This window comes from Neofelis nebulosa, chromosome 15 (genome assembly GCF_028018385.1).
Source record: "Neofelis nebulosa isolate mNeoNeb1 chromosome 15, mNeoNeb1.pri, whole genome shotgun sequence".
Lineage (NCBI taxonomy): Eukaryota > Metazoa > Chordata > Mammalia > Carnivora > Felidae > Neofelis > Neofelis nebulosa.
In genome coordinates this window covers 2,729,257-2,752,079 of record NC_080796.1, presented here as the reverse complement: position 1 = coordinate 2,752,079, position 22,823 = coordinate 2,729,257, and the positions used below count along the sequence as shown (strand labels likewise).

Sequence of the window (22,823 nt, the reverse complement as noted above, 5' to 3'; positions counted from 1 at the left end):
TGTCTTTATGTCTAAAATGAGGTTTTTATAGGCAGCATACAGATGGGTCTTTTTAATCCATCCTGTCACCCTAGGTCTTTTGGTTGGGAGTGTTTATTCCATCTATGTCCAAAGTAATTATTGACAGGTATGTATTTATTGTCATTTTACTACTTGTTTTGTGGTTGTTTCTGGAGATTTTCTCAAATCCTTTATTGTTTTTCTCCCTTTGATGTCTTTCTAATTTGCTTTAATGATATATTTGGATTTCTTTCTCTTTATTCTTTGCATGGTTATTAGTGGGTTTTGGTATATGATAAGCATTAATTTGTATATCACCTCTTCTGCGTGTAGCAGTCTATATTAAGTTGATGGTCACTTAAGTTAGAGCTCATTTTTTTTCTCCTCCCCATGTTTTGATAAGCTATTATATTGTATATCCTTTTGGGGGGCATTCCTTGATATTTTTTTTTACAGAAATATACATTTTTACTGCTTTTACATTTCCTTCCTTTATACTGTCACTTTTGATCTCTCCTTTCCACTCAGAGTCCCCGATAATATTTCTTACAGGCTGATTTAGTGGTCACAAACTCCTTCCATTTTTGTTTGAGGAATTCTTTATCTCTCCTTCTATTATGAATGATAGCCTTACTGGATAGAGTATATTTGGCTGCAGATTTTTCTCATTCAGCACTTTGAATATATCATGCCATTTCCTTCTGCCTTGCAAAGTTTCTGTTGAAAAATCTCCTGCTAGCCTTGTGGGTTTTCCCTTGGAATTGAATGACTTGTTTTGCTGCTTTTAAGATTTGTAGCAGTGGGGCGCCTGCGTGGCTCAGTCGGTGAAGCATGACTTGATCTTAGCTCAAGTCGTGACCTCGCAGTTCGTGGGTTTAAGCCCTCCAGTGGGCTCTTCATTGACAGCACAGAGAGTGCTTGGGATTCTCTGTCTCTACCCCTCCCATGCTTGTGTCTGCGTTCTGTCACGGAAATTAAAAAAAAAAAAAGCAAAAAACAAAACACTAAAAAAAAAGATGTTAGCAGTATATTTTGCAAATTTAATTACAACATGTCTTGGGTGTTGATTTTGATGGAAGTTCTCTGTGCCTTCTGGATGTGTATGTCTGTTTTCTTCTCCACATTAGGGAATTATTCAGTTATTGTGTCTTCAAATCAATTATCTGTCCCCTTCTTTCTGTCTTCTTCTTCTGGGACTCCTATCATATGAATGTTTTTACATTTGACGGAGTCATCGAGTGTCTTAAGTCTATTCTTGCATTGGATAATTCGTCTTTGTCTTCTTCAGCTTCACTGCTTTCCATTACTTTGTCTTCTAGGTCATTAATTTGTTCCTCTGATTCTTCCAGCTTGCTGTTCATTTTTACTGCCCTCTTCATCTCTGATACTTGAACTCTTTTATGTCTGTGGTAAGGGTCTCTCGGATGTCTTCCATTCTTTCCTCAAGTCCAGTGAATATCCTTATGATCATGGTTTTAAATTCTCCATTAGGCGTGTTATTTACATCTGTCCCATTTAGGTCTCTGGCCATGGCCTTATCCTGTCCTTTCATTTGGGATAAATGCCTCTGTCTTTTCATTTTGTCTAAATATCTGCCAGCTTCTGTGTGTTAGAGAAGCCAGTTATGTCACCTGCTCCCGAAAGTAATGGACTTAGGAAAAAGACGTCATGTAATGCCCAGGGTCTAGCACTTCAGGGAGTGTCACCAGTGTGTGCTGCATGCGGTCTGCTGTTGTGTTCTGGCTATGCTATCCTTCAGGCCAGTCATCTGCAGAGGCTCTCTTTGCCTGGTCTGGTGAGTGTTTGGTCCCTGGCCTGAACATAGCGAGTTTTAACTAGGTGTGCTCTGGTCTGCTTAGGAAATGAGACCTGTCACCACCTCTCCTGGAACTGAGGCCAAGGGAAACTCTCTGGTTGGGAGATGTGGTGTGGGCAGGCATTTGTCCTTGTCTTCTGGGGGAGGGGTAGCTGTGCTGGAACCCAAGCAAGAGTGATTGAGAAAGGTAGTTCCACCAGAGTGCAAGGGGGTGGCGTTTGGTGTAAGCAAGTTAGGTACCCAGTGTTAGCAATGCACTGCTTCTTACAAGTGGCTTTATGTTTGTGGTGAGGGGCAGGAGAAGGAGATGGTGCCAGCCAGCGGCTTTGTTCCTACAGACAGGTCTCTCTGAACTTTGCCTCTGAGGGACGTGCTCTGAGAAGAGCAAATAATCTCCCCACTGTGTGCCCCAGGCACTCTTCAGACCACTCTACCCATGCTATATGCTCCCATGTTGTTTGCCTGCCCTCTGTCCATGAGCAGTGCAGTACCTCAGGGCTCTAAACCAGCTAAACCGGATTCCCTTTAAAACTCCAGACTTTACGCACTACTGGTTGCAAGAACTCACGAAATTTTTCCAAGCCAGTGGCTATGGGGAAATGTTCTCTTTGTGCATTCCCTTGTGCGTTCCTCTCTCTCACCCTTACCCACAACCTCAACTCCCTCCCCTCTGCAGAAGCCAGGATCTGTTTCTCTTCTAGACGACATTTCTGCATCAAGGACCTTCTTTGATGTGGCCTCTTCTCTCCCTTTTGTTGTGGAGTTTGTTCTGTCAGTCTTCAGGTCAATTTCTGGGGTATTTAGGGTGAGCTGATTGTTATCTAGTTGTATTCGTGGGATGAGGCAAGCCTAGAGTCCTCCTACTCCTCTGCCTTCTTCCTATCTCTAAGATCTTTTTCTAAGATTCCCTTCAATTCCAACAATTCTTACAAGTAGGAAGGAATGCCTCTTTAGAATGTCCCCTCAAGTTAAGGTAGAAACACAGAGACATACGATTTGAAGCACAATAGTTGAAAAACTAGAAAGAGTCAATTTGATAACCAAAATTGGGCCTTTGATCTGATTTAAATTAAAGGAAATAGGCAGTTTTGAGTATTTTTTAAACCATTGAATGCTCAATCTTCATTCTCCTTTCCTCAGTGAGGAAATAAAGAGAATATTATGGAATCATTTTTCATCTTTTCAGTAGCAAAACAAATGCACTGTCCTTTAGCACTACTTAAATTAACTGCATATTCTCCTTTACCTTACTCCAACCTTCTTTGTGTGGGGAGGTAAGATCACTTCATCTTTGTGTTGTCCCACAATGCTTCTCCATATCATACAAGTTGGCTTCAAAAGTTTGTTGTCATTCAAATTACCAATCTACTATTTGTCTCTGATAAATCAACTTAATACTACCTCACTTTGTACAGCTGTATTATTTGAATGATGTAATGTTTATTCCATTAATTATACACTGAGCTAAAACATATAGCTATGCATATCTTTCTACTTAAGTGAAAGAAGGGGAAACAGGCTACCGTGTTTTCCAAGAATGTAGGTTCTGTGCCAAGAACAGGATTAACACCAGTGTTACACACAAGAACTAGGTCAAAAGAGGATCTCATTGTGAATTGTAAGATGATGGGTTAGCAAGATTGCTTAACAGGAAAGAGGAATAGCCCAGAGTTAATCTTTTCCTTCCTAGATGGTGAAAACTATGGATGAGTCTATGCATTATAATGAGATAATAAAACATAATGAAGTAAACGGTAGACTGAGTCAAGAGATCCTATGGCCAAGATATGATGGAAATGAAAGTGGGCAGCACTGACTGAGACACTAAAAGTTTGCACAGGCGGGGAACCTGGGTGGCTCAGTCAGTTGAACCTCAACCTCTCAGGTCATGATCCCAGGGTCATGGGATCAAGACCCCTGTCAGCCTCCACACTAAGCGTGAAGCCTGCTAAAAATTCTCTCTCCTCTCTTCTCTCTCTGTCTCTCTCTCTCTTTCCCTACACAGCCCCTCGTCCTGCTTGTGCACGCTCTAAAAAATATATAAATATAAATAAATAAATAAATAAATAAAAGTCTGAACACACTAAAGAAAGAGCATTTTATGTTTTTGAGCCTGACTTCACATCGAGTCATGGGGTCAGCAAGGCATAGGCTGGCGAAAGGGTCCTTCAAGAAACAAAAATCTCTATAGGAGCAAAGTTAAGTTCTACTACATTGACTTTTTATTATTACATAAGTGACTGGTAATTTGCAAGATAACACGGAAAAAGTTTTCATAAAATTTGATATGGTACTGGCATAAGGACAGACATATAGATCAATGTATTAACATTGAGAATCTAAACATAAACTCTCACATTATAGTGAACTGATTTTCCACAAGGGTGCCAGACAATTAAATGGAATAAGACTAGTCTTTGTAACAAACGGTACTGGGACAAATGGATATCCACATGCAAAGCAATAAAATCAGACCTCTACCCCATAGCATATATAGAAAATTAACTTAAAATCTAAGAGCTAAAATGATAAAACTCTTGGAAAAAAGCTTACGTGTATGTGTTTGTGACTGGATTTGACAATGATTTCTTAGACATGACACCAAAAGACAAAAGCAGATTAAGTTTATTTCATCAAAATTAAAAACTACTATGTTTCAAATATCACCATCAAGAAAGTGAAAAGGCAAGTGACTAAATTGGAGAAAATACCTGAAAATCCCATATCTGCTAAGGGATTTGCATGTAGGATATTTAAATAACTCTTCCAATAATGAAAAGACAATCCAATATAATAACGGGCAAAAGAATGGATTAGTTCTTTAAAGACGATACAGAAATGGATAATAATCACGTTAAAAGGGAGATGTTCGGGGTGCCTGGGTGGCTCAGTCAGTTAAGCTTCTGACTTGGGCTCAGGTCACGATCTCACGGTTCATGGGTTTGAGCCCCGCATCGGGCTCTGTGCTGACAGCTGGGAGCCTGGAGCCTGTTTCAGATTCTGTGTCTCCCTCTCTCTGACCCTCCCCTGTTCACGCTCTGTCTCCCCGTCTCAAAAATGAGTAAAACGTTAAAAAAATTAAAAAAAAAAGATGTGATATATATATATATATATATATATATATATATATATATATATATATATATATTCATTCCATGGAGTATTACTCGGCAATCAAAAAGAAGGAAATCTTGCCATTTGCAACTACATGGATGGAACTGGAGCGTATTATGCTAAGTGAAATTAGTCGGAGAAAGACAAAACTCATAGGACTTCCCTAGTATGAGGACTTTAAGAGACAAAACAGATGAACAAAAGGGAAGGGAAACAAAAATAATATAAAAACAGGGAGGAGGATAAACACAGGAGACTCATAAATATGGAGAAAAAACTGAGGGTTGCTGGAGGGGTTGTGGGATGGGGGATGTGCTAAATGGGCAAGGGGCATTAAGGAATCTACTCCTGAAATCATTGCTTCACTAAATGCTTACTAATTGGGATGCGAATTAAAAAAAAATAAAACTAAAGATACAACAAAAGAGTAACGCCCCCCCACACACACACACACACAATTTTTCAACCCAGGAAGCCTCTGGTTGGGGATTCAGGAGATAAGGACCTTCTAGAGAAGTCAGAGCTATGGACTGAGTTGGCTGAAAGCTATCTAAGTTTTTGTTTCACAGGGAAGACCTTAAAGTGGCAGACAATTTCATGCCATAATCTAAATTCCTTTCTAAAGGGATACACAGAAAATCCCTCGTTATTCTTTAATAAGCTTCACCAGTTTCGGATATTCTTACAAATTTTAGTTTTTGAGACTTTAAAGATTTCTTTAGGACACAGTAGCAGGACAATGCCTAGCACTCTCATTCATAGAAGACTGATCAACAGAGAGTCATGTTACTCGCATGAAAAGTTCCCTATTACTATGTGACTCATTTATAAGACGTCTAGAAAAGAAAATAATTTTCAATGCCTCTTCAGCAACAAAAAGGACCAGTCAAGAGAATGTTCTAATTCCTCTGACGGGTATAGCTGTCTAATGAAACTTGCATGTATATTATATAGCTTTTGCGACTGACAGAAACGAGTTGGTCAGTGTATCTCCCTCATTGCTCCCACTTAGGATTTACAATGAGAATCCTACAAAGGAGGGTGTGTGTTCGAGGACATTAACTGTTCTGCTTGGAAAACAGTTGGGGTTTCACTACATATCAATAAATGAGAATCCTGAATGGCACATTAGTCTTTTCTGAGATTGAATTGTGAAATCTGTGAAAGGCTGATTAACTCAAGTGAGTGGAAAAAGATAATGAGTTTCTGAACTTGCAATGGTAGGAGCACTATGTTACTAGGTAAGGCCCTGACAGAGCAGCCATTTCTCCTTTTTCACTGGCATTTCTTTTCCTTTACAAAATCCAACAAAGAGAAAAGTCCATTCCTTTGAGAAGGACGTTTGCATAACGACCTGCTAGTCATTGTTGATGAAGAGAATAAGTTGCAAACTTGTAATTACAAATTACAACAAATCATCATTAAAATAACCCGTTCTCAAACTCTCACTGAAGGGTTGAGACTACAAGAGAAAGTCAGAATTCAAGATGACATGATCACTCAAAGCGTGCGGAAGTTTGAAACACGCTGAAAAATATTAGCAGGGACTCTCACACATCTGTATGCCAACGTTCACAGCAGCATTATTAACAGTAGCCAAAAGGTGGACTAAACCAAACGCTCACTGTGGTATATATAAAATGTTGCTTTTTTAGACTCACAATGTTTTTATGAAAATGTCACTATAAACATCATTACTTTATGAGTTCAATCAACTTCATCTCTATAGAAAAATTCCATCGCTAATAGCAAGTAGGAACAATATCAACCTAACATTTTGATCAGTGAGATTTTTCCATATGATCCAAAACATTCTTATGTACTACACCTATTGAAATAAGGATTCCTTTTCAGTAGGACAGACATCAAGAGACTGACTTACTAAACTTGTCCTTAACAAGTTGCTCGGAAGATTGTGAATTGGGGCCGCTTGCTGTTTGATGGTTCCTTCTGGCCTGGCATGTTGCACTTCTAGCCTAAAATGCAGATCTTAAGGTAATTATTCTCACAAATAAATTTACAAAAATACCATATAATTTCTGACAAATGAGGGGATTACAGAAATTCTTAAAATTGTGTCAAGAGGAAGATTTGGCAATTGAGCCATTTTTCTCATTGTCTTTTGTGGATAAGGTGCAAAATTGAGATATAATGTGCCACAATTCTGCATTTCAAAATAACTAAAAGCTGGAATTTGTATCCAGTTTAACAAGGATATACTGGCATAATGAATACATTTCTCATACTACATTGCTTATCTGTTTTATAAAAATCAAGCTATTTTCTTTGAGGATTAAATTATACTTTTCCATATGATCTTACATCTTCTCAGCATATCTTATGGCCTCTGCATGTTGATCCTTTGCTTCTTGCAACTAAAATAAAGAAAACAATATAATTTTAACTACTGACAATCTAGTAGAAACAATCACCTGTTTCTGTAACTAAATGTTTTTATTTTTTTACTTGAGAGAGAGAGAGAGAACACACACAAGTGGGGAATAGAGGCAGAGGTAGAGACAGAGAAAATTGTAGGCAGGCTCCAAGCTCAGGGTGAAGCCTGATGTGGGGCTCGGTTTCATGACCGCTTTCATGATGTGGGGTTTAGGATCATGACCTGAGTGGAAATTAAGGGTCAGGACACTCAACCACCTAGCCGCCCAAGTGCGCCTGTAATTAAATCTTATTGGACCCAGCCAGGCTCTCCGCTACATGCTGATTGATGGCTACTGTTAGATCGTAACAATAAAGTTGAGCTGCTGCAACAGAGACTATGGCCTACAAAGCTGAAAATGTTTCAATACTCTTCTAGAATAATGTACCAACCTTACTCTGCTACAAAATCAGAACGTTTTTAAATTTATTTAATTATATATGAGCAGATAAATGTACAAATGTATCTACTGGTGAAATGGAGGAAATATAGGAATTAACCTTATGGTAAACATTTCTGTTTTCATATTACAAACACTGCATCAACTATGATTTTACATATTCACATAGGTGAATGACATTTCTATTCTTGTGATGATAAAACTGAACATGCTGTATTCAGTGACAACAAGATATTTCATGGAAGAGTTTGAGAAGCAGCATCCTAGTAGGAGTCAGAAAGCCTGGGTATGAATTCCCAATTCTGCTCGTTATGAGCTGTATGACCTTGAGCACACTACCTAAAACTTCCGTGTCTCAATCTCTGCATCTGTAAAATGAAGTTAATGACAGCACCTACTGGGGCACATGGGTGGCTCAGTTGGTTGAGCGTCTGGCTCTTGATTTCGGCTCAGAACATGATCTCAGGGTCATGTGATTGAGCCCCACATCAGGCTCTGCGTGGACAGCGAGGAGACTGCTTGGGATTCTCTCTCTCTCTCTCTCTCTCTGTCCCTCTCTCTCTCTCTCTCTCCCTATCTGCCCTTCCCACAATCTCGCTCTCTCTCTCAAAATAAAGAACCTTTAAAAAGTTATTTCAAAATAAATAATAATAGTATCTACCCCACTGGGATGTTGGGAAGCTTAAATTAGGAAATAACAGGTGAAAAACTTAGAAGGGTACGTGGCACATAGTGAGCTCTAAGTGTATGCATTTAGCAAGATTACTTTTGCTGTATTTTGCATTCCAATACATTGAGATAGTTAAGGCAGGTGGCATGCCAATACAAGTGGTCCCCTATACAAATTATACTGAAGTCATTCTTCATACCACTGCAAGTGGCAGCAAATGGGGACCATGAGGCCCAGAATCTCTCCTCAGTACTTCACACAACTTTCGCCAATGCTACTAGCAAACAGTACTTTTTTTTCCCCCACTTATAATACTTTTAACTAACTCCCTCTCTATACTACTCAGTGGACAATACTCACGGACTACAGTACAAATAGCACCTCTTAGATTGAGTAATAGATGATTTACATGACCATCAGAGGCAGGGGAAAGCCACTGACATGAATATAATGGAGTCTTGCTAAACCAAAGTTCCTCAATCATTTCATGCCCATACTGTTTATGTTAGGCTGCTTTACTGGGTACTCTGATGAGGAGATTAAGGCTTTGTGGTAACAGCATAACAGAAAAGCTGGCCCCAGAGCTTTACAGTTGGTAAAGTGCTATAAATCTGTAAATCCTAGCACTGGGTGCATAAGGAAAAAAAGATTTCAATTTCTCCTTTTCTAGTAACCATTTGCTTAACTTTTGAAGCTCTGTCCATCTATCACGCTGCTTCTCCCCTTGCAGTGGACTCGAACATTCTTTAATGTATCGTCTCATCCACAGAATCAACTTTTCTTCACTTATTTCCTTCTTTTACACTAAAATCTAACTTTCACTCCTATCATTCCACTAAGACATTTTGAGGGTCATCAAGAACCACTTTTTAAAAAAATTTTATTGGGGCGCCTGGGTGGCGCAGTCGGTTGAGCGTCCGACTTCAGCCAGGTCACGTTCTCGCGGTCCGTGAGTTTGAGCCCCGCGTCAGGCTCTGGGCTGATGGCTCGGAGCCTGGAGCCTGTTTCCGATTCTGTGTCTCCCTCTCTCTCTGCCCCTCCCCCGTTCATGCTCTGTCTCTCTCTGTCCCAAAAATAAATAAAAAACGTTGAAAAAAAAATTTTAAAAATTTTATTAAGGTCTCTATCCTGCTTCACTTTTCAGCAGCAGCTGAGAAAAATGACCATGCCCTCCCTCTGCTCTTTTAACCACACCTTTACCTAGGCCCTTTTACCTAGGCCATGTGTCCTTTTCGCTCTTCCATGTAGGTGCTCATAGACAACATCCTCAACCGCACACTCAAAAATCATTACTTGACATGGAGTACCTTTGTAGACAGCTAATCGTGTACATTTTATTTGGACTCTTTTCTGTGTTACTTTGAGTGTGTTTTTCTTATTGAGTCTTAGGGAGCACCCTTACCCTTAGGATACTGACCAGCATACTTTGTCTCACTTTTCTTTGTAACACGACATTTATCACAAGGGCTGGATGATCACTGGCTTGCCTTTGTTTCCTTTTGAGTAACTTCTTCGTCCATAGAGATTTCAACTTATGGAAGTCTTCTGAAGTTCCTTTCAGATGCATACTTGACTATATTGTTAGGAAGGTTAAGTTGGCTAGAGCTACCTCTTCTTCCCAATCCAGATTCTTCACCTCAAAATTGTGTGCATCAAATGCCTTCACCCAGGTAGCCCCTGGTTTGGGGATTCAGGAGATAAGGACCTTCTGGAGAAGTCAGAGCTATGGACTGAGTTGCCTGAAAGATAACTAAGTTTTTGTTTCACAGGGAAGACCTTAAAGTGGCAGACAATTTCATGCCATAATCTAAATTCCTTTCTTTACGGATCTACACTAAATCCCTCGTTATTCTTTAATAAGCTTCATCAGTTTCAGATATCCTTACAAATTTTAGTTTTTGAGACCTTAATGATTTCTTCAGGACACAGTAGCAGGACAATGCCTTGCACTCTCATTCATAGAAGACTGAAAACAGAGTGTCATGTTACTCGCATGAAAAGTCCCCTATTACTATGTGACTCATTTATAAGACGTCTAGAAAAGAAAATAATTTTCAATGCCTCTTCAGCAACAAAAAGGACCAGTCAAGAGAATGTTCTAATTCCCCTGATGGGTATAGCTGTCTAATGAAACTTGCATGTATATTATATAGCTTTTGCGACTGACAGAAACGAGTTGGTCAGTGTATCTCCCTCATTGCTCCCACTTAGGATTTACAATGAGAATCCTACAAAGGAGGGTGTGTGTTCAAGGACATTAACTGTTCTGCTTGGAAAACAGTTGGGGTTTCACTACATATCAATAAATGAGAATCCTGAGTGGCACATTAGTTTTTTCTGAGATTGAATTGTGAAATCTGTGAAAGGCTGATTAACTCAAGTGAGTGGAAAAAGATAATGAGTTTCTGAACTTGCAATGGTAGGAGCACTATGTTACTAGGTAAGGCCCTGACAGAGCAGCCATTTCTCCTTTTTCACTGGCATTTCTTTTCCTTTACAAAATCCAACAAAGAGAAAAGTCCATTCCTTTGAGAAGGACGTTTGCATAACGACCTGCTAGTCATTGTTGATGAAGAGAATAAGTTGCAAACTTGTAATTACAAATTACAACAAATCATCATTAAAATAACCCGTTCTCAAACTCTCACTGAAGGGTTGAGACTACAAGAGAAAGTCAGAATTCAAGATGACATGATCACTCAAAGCGTGCGGAAGTTTGAAACACGCTGAAAAATATTAGCAGGGACTCTCACACATCTGTATGCCAGCGTTTACAGCCGCATTATTAACAGTAGCCAAAAGGTGGACTAAACCAAACGCTCACTGTGGTATATATAAAAATGTTGCTTTTTTAGACTCTCACAAAGTTTTTATGAAAATCTCACTATGAAAGTAATTACTTTATGAGTTCAATCAACTTCATCTCTATTGAAGAATTCCATCGCTAATAGCAAATAGCAACAATATCAACCAAATATTTGGATCAGTGAGCCTTTCCATGTGATCCAAAACATTCTTATGTACTACTACTAGTGAAATACGGATTCCTTTTCAGTAGGACAGACATTAAGAGACCGACTTACCAAACTTGTCTTTAACAAGTTGCTCTGAAGATCTTGAATTTGGGCCGCTTGATGTTTGATGGTTTCTTCCTGTCTGGCATTTTGCACTTCTAGCCTAAAATGCAGATCTTAGGATAATTATTCTTACACATAAATGTAAAACAATACCATATAATATCTGAACAAATGAGGGTCTTACAGAAATTCTTTAAATTGTATCAAGAGGAAGATTTGGGAATTGTGCCATTTTTCTCGTGTTTTGTGGATAAGGTGCAAAATTGAGATATAATATCCACAATTTTGCATTTCAAAATAGCTCAAAGCTGGAATTTGTATCCAGCTTAACAATAATATACTGGCATAACAAGTATATTTCTCGTACTACACTGCTTATCTGCTGTATAAATAATCAAGGTATTTTCTGTGAGGTTTAAATTATACTTTTGCATATGATCTTACGTCTTCTCCGCATATCTTATGGCCTCTGCCTCTCGATCCTTTGCTTCTTGCAACTAGAATAAAGAAAAAAATAATTTTAACTACTGACAATCTAGTAAAACACCATCACCTGTTATTGTAACCAAATGTAATTTTTTTTTGACTTAGTGAGGCAGAGAGAGAGAGAGAGAATGCCCAAATGGGGAAGGGAGTCAAGGGAAGAGACAGAGATACTAGTAAGCAGGCTCCAAGCTCAGGGTGAAGCCTGATGTGGGTCTCAGTCTCATGACCGCTCTCATGATGTGGCGTTTGGGATCATGACATGAGCAGAAATTAAGAGTCAGGACGCTCAACCAACAAAGCCACCCAAGTGCCCTTGTAACTGAAATCTTTTTGGACCCAGCCACACTCTCCCCTACATGCTGATTGATGGCTACTTTTAGGTCAAAACAGCAGGGTGGACCTGCTACAACACAGACTGTGGCCTACAAAGCTGAAAATGTTTCAATATTCTTCCAGAATAGTTTACCAAACTTACTCTCTTACAAAAACATAACGTTGTTAATATTTATAAATTATATATGATCAGATAAACATACAAATGTATCTACTGGTCAAATGGAGGAAATATAGAAAATTACCTTATGGTAAACATTTCTGTTTTCACATTACAAGCACTGCATCAACTATGATTTTAAATATTCACATAGGTGAATGACACTTCTATTCTCGTGATTGAAACTGAACATGCTATTTTCAGTGACAATGAGATATTTCATGGAAGAGTTTGACAAGCAGTATCCTAGTAGGAGCCAGAAAGCTTGGGTCTGAATTCCCAATTCTGCTGGTTATGAGCTGTATGACCTTGAGCACACTACCTAAAACTTCCATGTCTCAGTCTCTGCATCTGTAAAATGAAGGTAATGACAGCACCTACTGGGGCACCTGAGTGGCTCAGTCGGGTCAGCGTGTTGCTCTTGATTTCTGCTCAGGACATGATCTCAGGGTCACGTGATTAAGCCCCACATTGGGCTCTGCGTGGACAGCAAGGAGTCTGCTTGGAATTCTGTCTTTCTCTCTCTCTGCCTCTCTCCCTCTTTCTCACTCTCCCTACCTTCCCTTCCCCACAGTCTGTCTCTCTCTCACTCTATCTCTCTCTCTCTCCCTCTCAAATTAAGGAACCTTAAAAAAGTGATCTCAAAATAAATAATAATAGTATCTACATAACTGGGATCTTGGTAATATAAATTTAGGAAATAATACAGGAACAACTTAGAAGGGTACGTGGCACATAGTCAGCTCTAAGTGTATGCATTTACCATGATTACTGTTGATGTGTTTTGCATTCCAATACAATGATATAGTTTAGGCAGGTGGCATGCCAATACAAGTGGCCCTGTGTACAAATTATACTGAAGTTATTCTTCATATCACCGCAAGTGGCAGCAAATGGGGAGGATGAGGCCCAGAATCTCTCTTCAGTACTTCACACAACTTTCGCCAATGCCACTAGCCAACAGTACTTTTTTTTCCCCTCTTATAATACTTTTAACTTACATCCTCTCTATACTACTCAGAGGACAATGCTCACAGAGTACAGTACAAATAACACCGCCTAGACTGAGAAGTAGATGCTTTATATGACCATCAGAGGCAAGGGAAAGCCACTGATATGGAAATAATGAAGTCTTGCTAAACTAAAGTTCCTCAATCATTTCATGCCCATACTGTTTACGTTAGGCTGCTTTAGCAGGTACTCTGGTGAAGAGATTAGGGCTTTGTTCTAACAGTATATCAGAAAAGCTGTCCCCAGAGCTTTGCAGTTGGTAAAGTGCTACAAATCTGTAAATCCCAGCACTGGCTGCATAAGGAAGAGAGATTTCAATTTCTCCTTTTCTATTAACCATTTGCTTAAGTTTGAAACTTTGTCCATCTATCACGCTGCTTCTCCCCTTGCAGTGGACTCGAAAATTCTTTAATGTATCATCTCATCCACAGATTCAAGTTTTCTTCACTTATTTCCTTCTTTTACACTAAAATCTAACTTTCACTCCAATCATTCCACTAAGAAAATTTGAGGGTCATATAGGACCTTTTTAAAAAAAAAAATATTAAGGTATTTATCCTGCTTCCCTTCTCAGCAGCAGCTGAGAAAAATGCCATGCCCTCCCTCTGCGCTTCTAACCCCACCTTATTTATGAAGGAGGGCAACCCCTGACATTAAATCCTTGCCCCTTGCTCTCTGTGTTTTGAATTGCTCTTAAGGCTTCACAACCAGATTCTCTAATTACATTTCCAGCTTTGGCCCTTTTACCTAGGCCATGTGTCCTTTTCGCTCTTCCATGTAGGTGCTCATAGACAACATCCTCAACCGCACACTCAAAAATCATTACTTGACATGGAGTACCTTTGTAGACAGCTAATCGTGTACATTTTATTTGGACTCTTTTCGGTGTTACTTTGAGTGTGTTTTTCTTATTGAGTCTTAGGGGGCACCCTTACCCTTAGGATGCTGACCAGCATACTTTGTCTCGCTTTTCTTTATAACACGACATTTATCACAAGGGCTGGATGATCACTGGCTTGCCTTTGTTTCCTTTTGAGTAATTTCTTAGTCCATAGAGATTTCAACTTATGGAAGTCTTCTGAAGTTCCTTTCAGACGCATACTTGACTATATTGTTAGGAAGGTTAAGTTGGCTAGAGCTACCTCTTCTTCCCAATCCAGATTCTTCACCTCAAAATTGTGTGCATCAAATATCTTCACCCAGGTAGCCCCTGGTTTGGGGATTCAGGAGATAAGGACCTTCTAGAGAAGTCAGAGCTATGGACTGAGTTGGCCTAATGCAATCTTAAGTTTTTGATTCGCAGAGAAGACCTTAAAGTGGCAGGTAATTTCATGCCATAACCCTAATTCCTTTCTATAGTGATGTACAGAAAATCGCTCGTTATTCTTTAATAAGCTTCATCAATTTCGGATATCCTTACAAATTTTAGTTTTTGAGACCTTAATGATTTCTTTAGGACACAGTAGCAGGACAATGCCTAGCACTCTCATTCATAGAAGACTGATCAACAGAGTGTCATATTACTCGCATGAAAAGTTCCCTATTACAGTGTGACTCATTAATAAGACGTATAGAAAAGAAAGTAATTTTCAATGTCCCTTCAGTCATAAAAAGGACTAGTCAACAGAATGTTCTAGTTCCCCTGACGTATATAGCTGTCAAATGAAACTTGCATGTATATTATATAGCTTTTGTGACTGACAGAAACGAGTTGGTCAGTGTATCTCCCTCATTGCTCCCACTTAGGATTTACAATGAGAATCCTACAAAGGAGGGTGAGAGTGTGAGGACATTAACTGTTCTGGTTGGAAACAGTTGGGGTTTCACTACATATCTATAAATTATAATCTTGAATGGCACATTAGTCTTTTCTGAAATTGAATTGTGAAGTCTCTGAAAGGCTGATTAACTCAACTGAATGGAAAAAAAAATGAGTTTCTGAACTTGCAATGGTAGGAGCACTATGTTACTAGGTAAGGCCCTGCCCGAGCAGCCATTTCCACTTTTTTACTGGCATTTCTTTTCCTTTACAAAATCCAACAAAGAGAAAACTCTATTCTTTGGGAAGGACGTTTGCATAATGACCTGCTAGTCATTGTTGATGAAGAGAATATGTGGCAAATTTGTAATTTTAAATTACAACATATCATCATTAAAAGAACCTTTCTGAAACTCTCACTAAAGGGTTGGGTTTACAACAGAAAGATAGAATGCAAGATGAAATGATCACTCAAAGACTGGGGACATTTGAAATACACTGGAAAATATTAGCAGGGACTCACACATCTGTATGCCAATGTTCACAGCACCTTTATATACAATAGCCAAAAGGAGGACTAAACCAAATGCTCACTGTGGTATATATAAAATGTTGCTCTTCTTAGATTCTCACAATATTTTTATTTAAATCTCACTACAAACATCATTACTTTATGAATTCAATCAACTTCACCTATATAGAAGAATTACATCACTACTGGCAAGCAGGAACAATATCAACCAAATATTTTGATCAGTGAAATTTTCCATATGGTCCAAAACATTCTTATGTACTTCTACTAGTGACATAAGGATTCCTTTTCAGTAGGACAGTCATTAAGAGATCGACTTACCAAACTTGCCTTTAGCAAGTTGCTCTGAAGACCTTGAATTTGGGCCGCTTGATGTTTGATGGTTTCTTCTTGCCTGGCATTTTTAACCTTTATCCTAAAATGCAGATCTTAAGATAATTATTCTCACACATAATTTTAAAACTGTATCGTGTAATTTCTGAACAAGTGAGGGTATTACAGAAATTCTTAAAATTGTATCAAGAAGATGATTTGGCAATTGTGCCAAGTTTCTAGTTGTGTTTTGTGGTAATGGTGCAAAATTGAGAGATAAGATGCCAAAATTTTGCATTTCAAAATAGCTCAAAGCTGGAATTTGTATCCAGCTTAACAATGATATACTCGCATAACTAATACATTTCTCATAGTACACTGCTTATCTGCTTTATAAATAAACAAGTTATTTTCTGTGAGGTTTAAATTATACTTTAGCATATGATCTTTAATCTTCTCAGCATATCTTACGGCCTCTGCATGTCGTTTCTGTGCTTCTTGTAACTAAAATAAAGAAAAAATAATAATTTTAAATACTGACAATCTAGTTGAACACCATTACCTGTTTCTGTAACTAAATGTTTTTGTTTCTTGTTTTTTTGTACTTGAAAGAGAGACAGAGAGGGAGAGAGCACACACAAGTGGGAAGGGAGTCAGAGGGAGAGACAGAGAAAAAGGCAAGCAGGCTGCAAGCTCAGGGCGAAGTCTGATGTGGGGCTCGGTCTCATGACCGGTCTCATGATGTGGGGTTTGGGATCATGACCTGAGTGGAAATTAAGAGTCAGGACGCTCAACCAACTAAGCAGCCTAAGCACTCCTGTAACTAAAATCTTATTGGACCCAGCCACACTTTCCTCTACATGCTGATTGATGGCTACTTTTAGGTCATAACAAAAGAGCTCAGCATGTACAACAGAGACTATGGCCTACAAAGCCGAAAACATTTCAATACTGGTACAGAATAGTTTACCAATCTTACTCTCCTACAAAAACATAACGTTGTTAATATTTTTAAATTATATATGATTAGATAAACATACAAATGTATCTAATGGTCAAATGGAGGAAATATAGGAAATTACCTTATAGTAAACATTTCAGTTTTCATATTCCAAGCACCATATCAACTATGATTTTCAATATTCACATAGGTGAATGACATTGCTGTTCTCGTGATTATGAAACTGAACATGCTATTTTCAGTGACATCGAGATATTTCATGGAAGAGTTTGACAAGCAGAATCCTAGTAGGAGCCAGAAAGCCTGGGTCTGAATTCCCAATTCTGCTGGTTATGAGCTGTATGACCTTAAGTACACTACCTAAAACTTCTGTGTCTCAGTCTCTGCATCTGTAAAATGAAGGTAATGACAGCACCTACTGGGGTACCTAGGTGACTCAGTCGGGTCAGCGTCTGGCTCTTGATTTCGGCTCAGGACATGATCTCAGGGTCACGTGATTGAGACCCACATCCAGCTCTGGGTGGGTAGTGAGGAGCCTGCTTGGCATTCTCTCTCTCTCTCCCTCCCTCTCTCTCTCTCCCTACCTGCTCTTCCCACAATCTCTCTCTCTCTCCCTCCCTCTCTCTCTCTCCCTACCTGCTCTTCCCACAATCTCTCTCTCTCTCTCTCTCTCTCTCTCTCTCTCTCTCTCTCTCAAAATGAAGAATCTTATAAAAGTGATCTGAAACATAAATAATAATAGGATTTACTTCACTGGGATCTTGGGAATATAAAATTAGGAAATAATACATGAACATCTTAGAAGGGTACATGGTACATAGTCAGCTCTAAGTGTATGCATTTAGCATGATTACTGTTGCTGTATTTTGCGTTCCAATACAATGAGATAGTTAAGGCAGGTGGCATGCCAATACAAGTGGTCCCCTATACAAATTATACTGAAGTCATTCTTCATACCACCGCAAGTGGGAGCAAATGGGGAGCATGAGGCCCAGAATCTCTCCTCAGTACTTCACACAACTTTCGCCAATGCCACTAGCAAACAGTACTTTTTTTTCCCCCCACTTATAATACTTTTAACTAACTCCCTCTCTATACTACTCAGTGGACAATACTCACAGACCACGGTACAAAAAGCACATCTTAGACTGAGTAAGAGATGCTTTACATCACCATCAGAGGCAAGGGAAAACCACTGACATGGAAATAAACGAGTCTTGCTAAACCAAAGTTCCTCAATCATTTCATGTCCATACTGTTTACATTAGGCTGCTTTAGCAGGTACTCTGATGAAGAGATTAAGGCTTTGTGGTAACAACATATCAGAAAAGCTGGCCTCAGAGCTTTGCAGTTAGTAAAGTGCTACAAATCTGTAAATTCCAGCACTGGCTGCATAAGGAAGAAAGATTTCAATTTCTCCGTTTCTAGTAACCATTTGCTTAACTTTTGAAGATTTGTCCACCTATCACGCTGCTTCTCCCCTTGCAGTGGACTCGAGCATTCTTTAATGTATTGTCTCATCCACAGAATCAACTTTTCTTCACTTATTTCCTTCTTTTACACTAAAATCTAACTTTCACTCCTATCATTCCACTAAGACATTTTGAGGGTCATCAAGAACCTCTTTTTTTTTATTTTATTAAGGTCTCTATCCTGCTTCACTTTTCAGCAGCAGCTGAGAAAAATGACCATGCCCTCCCTCTTCTCTTTTAACCACACTGTAATTCTGAAGGACGGCAACCCCTGACATTAAGTCCTTGCCCCTTGCTATCTGTGTTTTGAATTGCTCTTAAGCCTTCACAACCAGATTCTCTAATTCACATTTCTAGCTTTGGCCCCTTTACCTAGGCCATGTGTACTTTTCACTCTTCCATGTAGGTGCTCATAGACAACATCCTCAACCGCACACTCAAAAATCATTACTTGACATGGAGTACCTTTGTAGACAGCTAATCGTGTACATTTTATTTGGACTCTTTTCTGTGGTACTTTGAGTGTGTTTTTCTTATTGAGTCTTAGGGGGCACCCTTACCCTTAGGATGCTGACCAGCATACTTTGTCTCGCTTTTCTTTATAACACGACATTTATCACAAGGGCTGGATGATCACTGGCTTGCCTTTGTTTCCTTTTGAGTAACTTCTTCGTCCATAGAGATTTCAACTTATGGAAGTCTTCTGAAGTTCCTTTCAGATGCATACTTGACTATATTGTTAGGAAGGTTAAGTTGGCTAGAGCTACCTCTTCTTCCCAATCCAGATTCTTCACCTCAAAATTGAAATTGTGTGCATCAAATATCTTCACCCAGGTAGCCCCTGGTTTGGGGATTCAGGAGATAAGGACCTTCTAGAGAAGTCAGAGCTATGGACTGAGTTGGCTGAAAGCTATCTAAGTTTTTTTTTTTTTTTTCCCACAGGGAACACCTTAAAGTGGCAGGTAATTTCATGCCATAACCCTAATTCCTTCCTATAGGTATCTACACTAAATCCCTCATTATTCTTTAATAAGCTTCACCAGTTTCGGATATTCTTACAAATTTTAGTTTTTGAGACCTTAAAGATTTCTTCAGGACACAGTAGCAAGACAATGCCTAGCACTCTCATTCATAGAAGACTGATCAACTGAGTATCATGTTACTCGCATGAAAAGTTCCCTAATACAATGTGACTCATTAATAAGACGTCTAGAAAAGGAAGTAATTTTCAATGTCTCTTCAGCCACAAAAAGGACCAGTCAACAGAATGTTCTAGTTCCCCTGACGGGTATAGCTGTCTAATGAAACTTGGATGTATATTATATAGCTTTTGTGACTGACAGAAACGAGTTGGTCAGCGTATCTACCTCATTGCTCCCACTTAGGATTTACAATGAGAATCCTACAAAGGAGGGTGAGAGTGTGAGGACATTAACTGTTCTGGTTGGAAAACAGTTGGGGTTTCACTACATATCAATAAATGAGAATCCTGAATGCACATTAGTCTTTTCTGAGATTGAATTGTGAAATCTCTGAAAGTCTGACTAACTGAAGTGAATGGAAAAAAAATTGAGTCTGAACTTGCAATGGTAGGAGCACTATGTTACTAGGTAAGGCCCTGACAGAGCAGCCATTTCTCCTTTTTCACTGGCATTTCTTTTCCTTTACAAAATCCAACAAGGAGAAAAGTCCATTCCTTTGAGAAGGACGTTTGCATAATGATCTGCCGGTCATTGTTAATGAAGATAATAAATTGCAAACTTATAATTACAAATTACAACAAATCATCATTAAAATAACCCGTTCTCAAACTCTCACTGAAGGGATGAGATTACAAGAGAATGTCAGTATTCAAGATCAAATGACCACTCAAAGATTGGGGATGTTTGAATCACGCTGAAAAATATTAGCAGGGACTCACACATCTGTATGCCAATGTTCACAGCATCATTATTAACAGTAGCCAAAGGTGGACTAAAACAGATGCTCAATGTGGTATATATAAAATGTTGCTTTTTTTAGATTCTCACAATGTTTTTTATGAAAATCTCACTATAAAGGTCATTACTTTATGAATTCAATCAACTTCATCTATATAGAAGAATTACATCACTAGTAGCAAGTAGGAACAATATCAACCAAACCTTTGCAGCAGTGAGATTTTCCATATGGTCCAAAACATTCTTATGTACTACTACTAGTGAAATACGGATTCCTTTTCAGTAGGACAGACATTAAGAGACCGACTTACCAAACGTGTCTTTATCACGTTGCTCTCAAGATCTTGAATCTGGGCCACTTGATGTTTGATGGTTGCTTCTTGCATGGCATTTTTAACCTGTAGCCTAAAATGCAGATCTTAAGGTAATTATTCTCACACATAAATTTAAAACAACAACACATACTTTCTGAACAAATGAGGGTATTACAGAAATCCTTAAAATTTTGTCAAGAGGAAGATTTCGGAATTGTGCCATTTTTCTCATCGTGTTTTGTGGATAAGGTGCAAAATTGAGAGATAATATGCCACAATTCTGCATTTAAAAATAGCTCAAAGCTGGAATTTGTATCCATCTTAACAATGATATACTGGCATAACTAATACATTTCCCATACTACACTGTTTATCTGCTTTATAAATAAACAAGTTATTTTCTGTGAGGCTTAAATTATACTTTTGCACATGATCTTTCATCTCCTCAGCATATCTTACGGCCTCTGCATGTCGTTCCTGTTCTTCTTGCAACTAAAATAGAGAAAAAATAATTTTAACCACTGAAAATCTAGTAGAACACTATCACCTGTTTCTTTAATTTTTTTGACTAGAGAGAGAGAGAGAGAGAGAGCATGCAGAAGTGGGGAAAAGAGACAGAGGGAGAGACAGAGAAAATGGTAAGCAGGCTGCAAGCTCAGGGCGAAGCCTGATGTGGGGCTCTGTCTCATGACTGGTCTCATGATGTGGGATTTGGGATCATGACCTGGGTGGAAATTAAGAGTCAGGACCTCAGCCAACTAACCCGCCCAAGCGCCGCTGTAAGTAAAATATTTTTGGAGCCAGCCACTCTCTCCTCTACATGCTGATTGATGGCTACTTTGAGGTCATAACAAAAGCGTTCAGCTTCTACAACAGAGACTATGGCTTACAAAGATGAAATGTTTCAATACTCTTACAGAATAGTTTACCAACCTTACTCTCCTACAAAAACATAACATTGTTAATGTTTTTAAATTATATATGATCACATAAATGTACAAATGTATCTATTGGTCAAATGGAGGAAATATAAGAATTTACCTCATGGTAAACATTTCTATTTTCATATTCCAAGCACCACATCAACTATGATTTTACATATTCACATAGGTGAATGACGTTGCTATTCTCATGATTATAAAACTGAACATGCTATTTTCAGTGACAACAAGATATTTAATGGAAGAATTTGAGAAATAATATCCTAGTAGGGGCCAGAATGCCTGGGTCTGATTTCCCAGTTCTGCTCATTATGAGCTGTATGACCTTGAGCACACTACCTAAAACTTCCATGTCTCAATCTCTGCATCTGTAAAATGAAGGTAATAATAGCACCTACTGGGGCACCTGACTGGCTCAGTTGGTTCAGTGTCTGGCTCTTGATTTCAGCTCAGGACATGATCACAGGGTCATGTAATTGAGCCCCACATCGAGCTCTGCATGGATAGTGAGGAGCCTGCTTGGGATTCTCTCTCTCTCTCTCTCTCTCTCTCTCTCTCTCTCTCTCTCTTTCTCTCTCTCTCTCCCTTTTTCTCTCTCTCCCTACATGCCCTTCCCCACATTCTCTCTGTCTCTCTCAAAACAAAGGACCTTAAAAAAGTGATCTCAAAATAAATAATAATAGTATCTACCCCACTGGGATGTTGTGAAGATTAAATTAGGAAATAATAGATGAACAACTTAGAAGGGTACGTGGCACATAGTCAGCTCTAAGTGTCTGCATGTAGCATGATTACTGTTGCTGTAGTTTGTGTTCCAATACAATGTGATAGTTTAGGCAGGTGGCTTGCCAATACAAGTTTTCCCCTATACAAATTATACTGAAGTTATTCTTCATTCCACCGCAAGTGGTAGCAAATGGGGAGCATGAGGCCCAGAATCTCTCCTCAGTACTTCAAAAAACTTTGCCAATGCCACTAGCCAACAGTACTTTTTTCCACTTATAATCCTTTTAACTTACTTCCTCTCTATACCACTGAGTGGACAATGCTCACAGACTACGGTACAAATAGCACCTCTTTGACTCAGTAGT

At 38.9% G+C, this 22,823-nt stretch overlaps 1 protein-coding gene and 1 long non-coding RNA gene across 2 annotated transcripts in view; one reads left to right on the top strand and one right to left on the bottom strand.

The window, feature by feature from the left end:
• The window catches only part of LOC131496454 (coiled-coil domain-containing protein 144A-like), a 52,914-nt gene that overhangs the window by 8,796 nt on the left and 21,295 nt on the right, over positions 1-22,823 (bottom strand). Inside the window, exons 9-15 of the mRNA XM_058702011.1 lie at positions 21,213-21,283; positions 20,789-20,882; positions 16,444-16,608; positions 16,243-16,298; positions 16,114-16,186; positions 11,956-12,008; positions 11,518-11,611 (exon numbers count right to left, since the gene is read on the bottom strand). Coding sequence (XP_058557994.1) covers positions 11,518-11,611; positions 11,956-12,008; positions 16,114-16,186; positions 16,243-16,298; positions 16,444-16,608; positions 20,789-20,882; positions 21,213-21,283 — 606 coding nt within the window. The remainder of the gene's footprint in view (positions 1-11,517; positions 11,612-11,955; positions 12,009-16,113; positions 16,187-16,242; positions 16,299-16,443; positions 16,609-20,788; positions 20,883-21,212; positions 21,284-22,823) is intronic.
• On the top strand, positions 3,341-3,573 carry LOC131495997 (uncharacterized). Its single transcript, XR_009254252.1, has 2 exons — positions 3,341-3,408; positions 3,507-3,573. It is a non-coding gene; the product is annotated as an uncharacterized LOC131495997 (long non-coding RNA).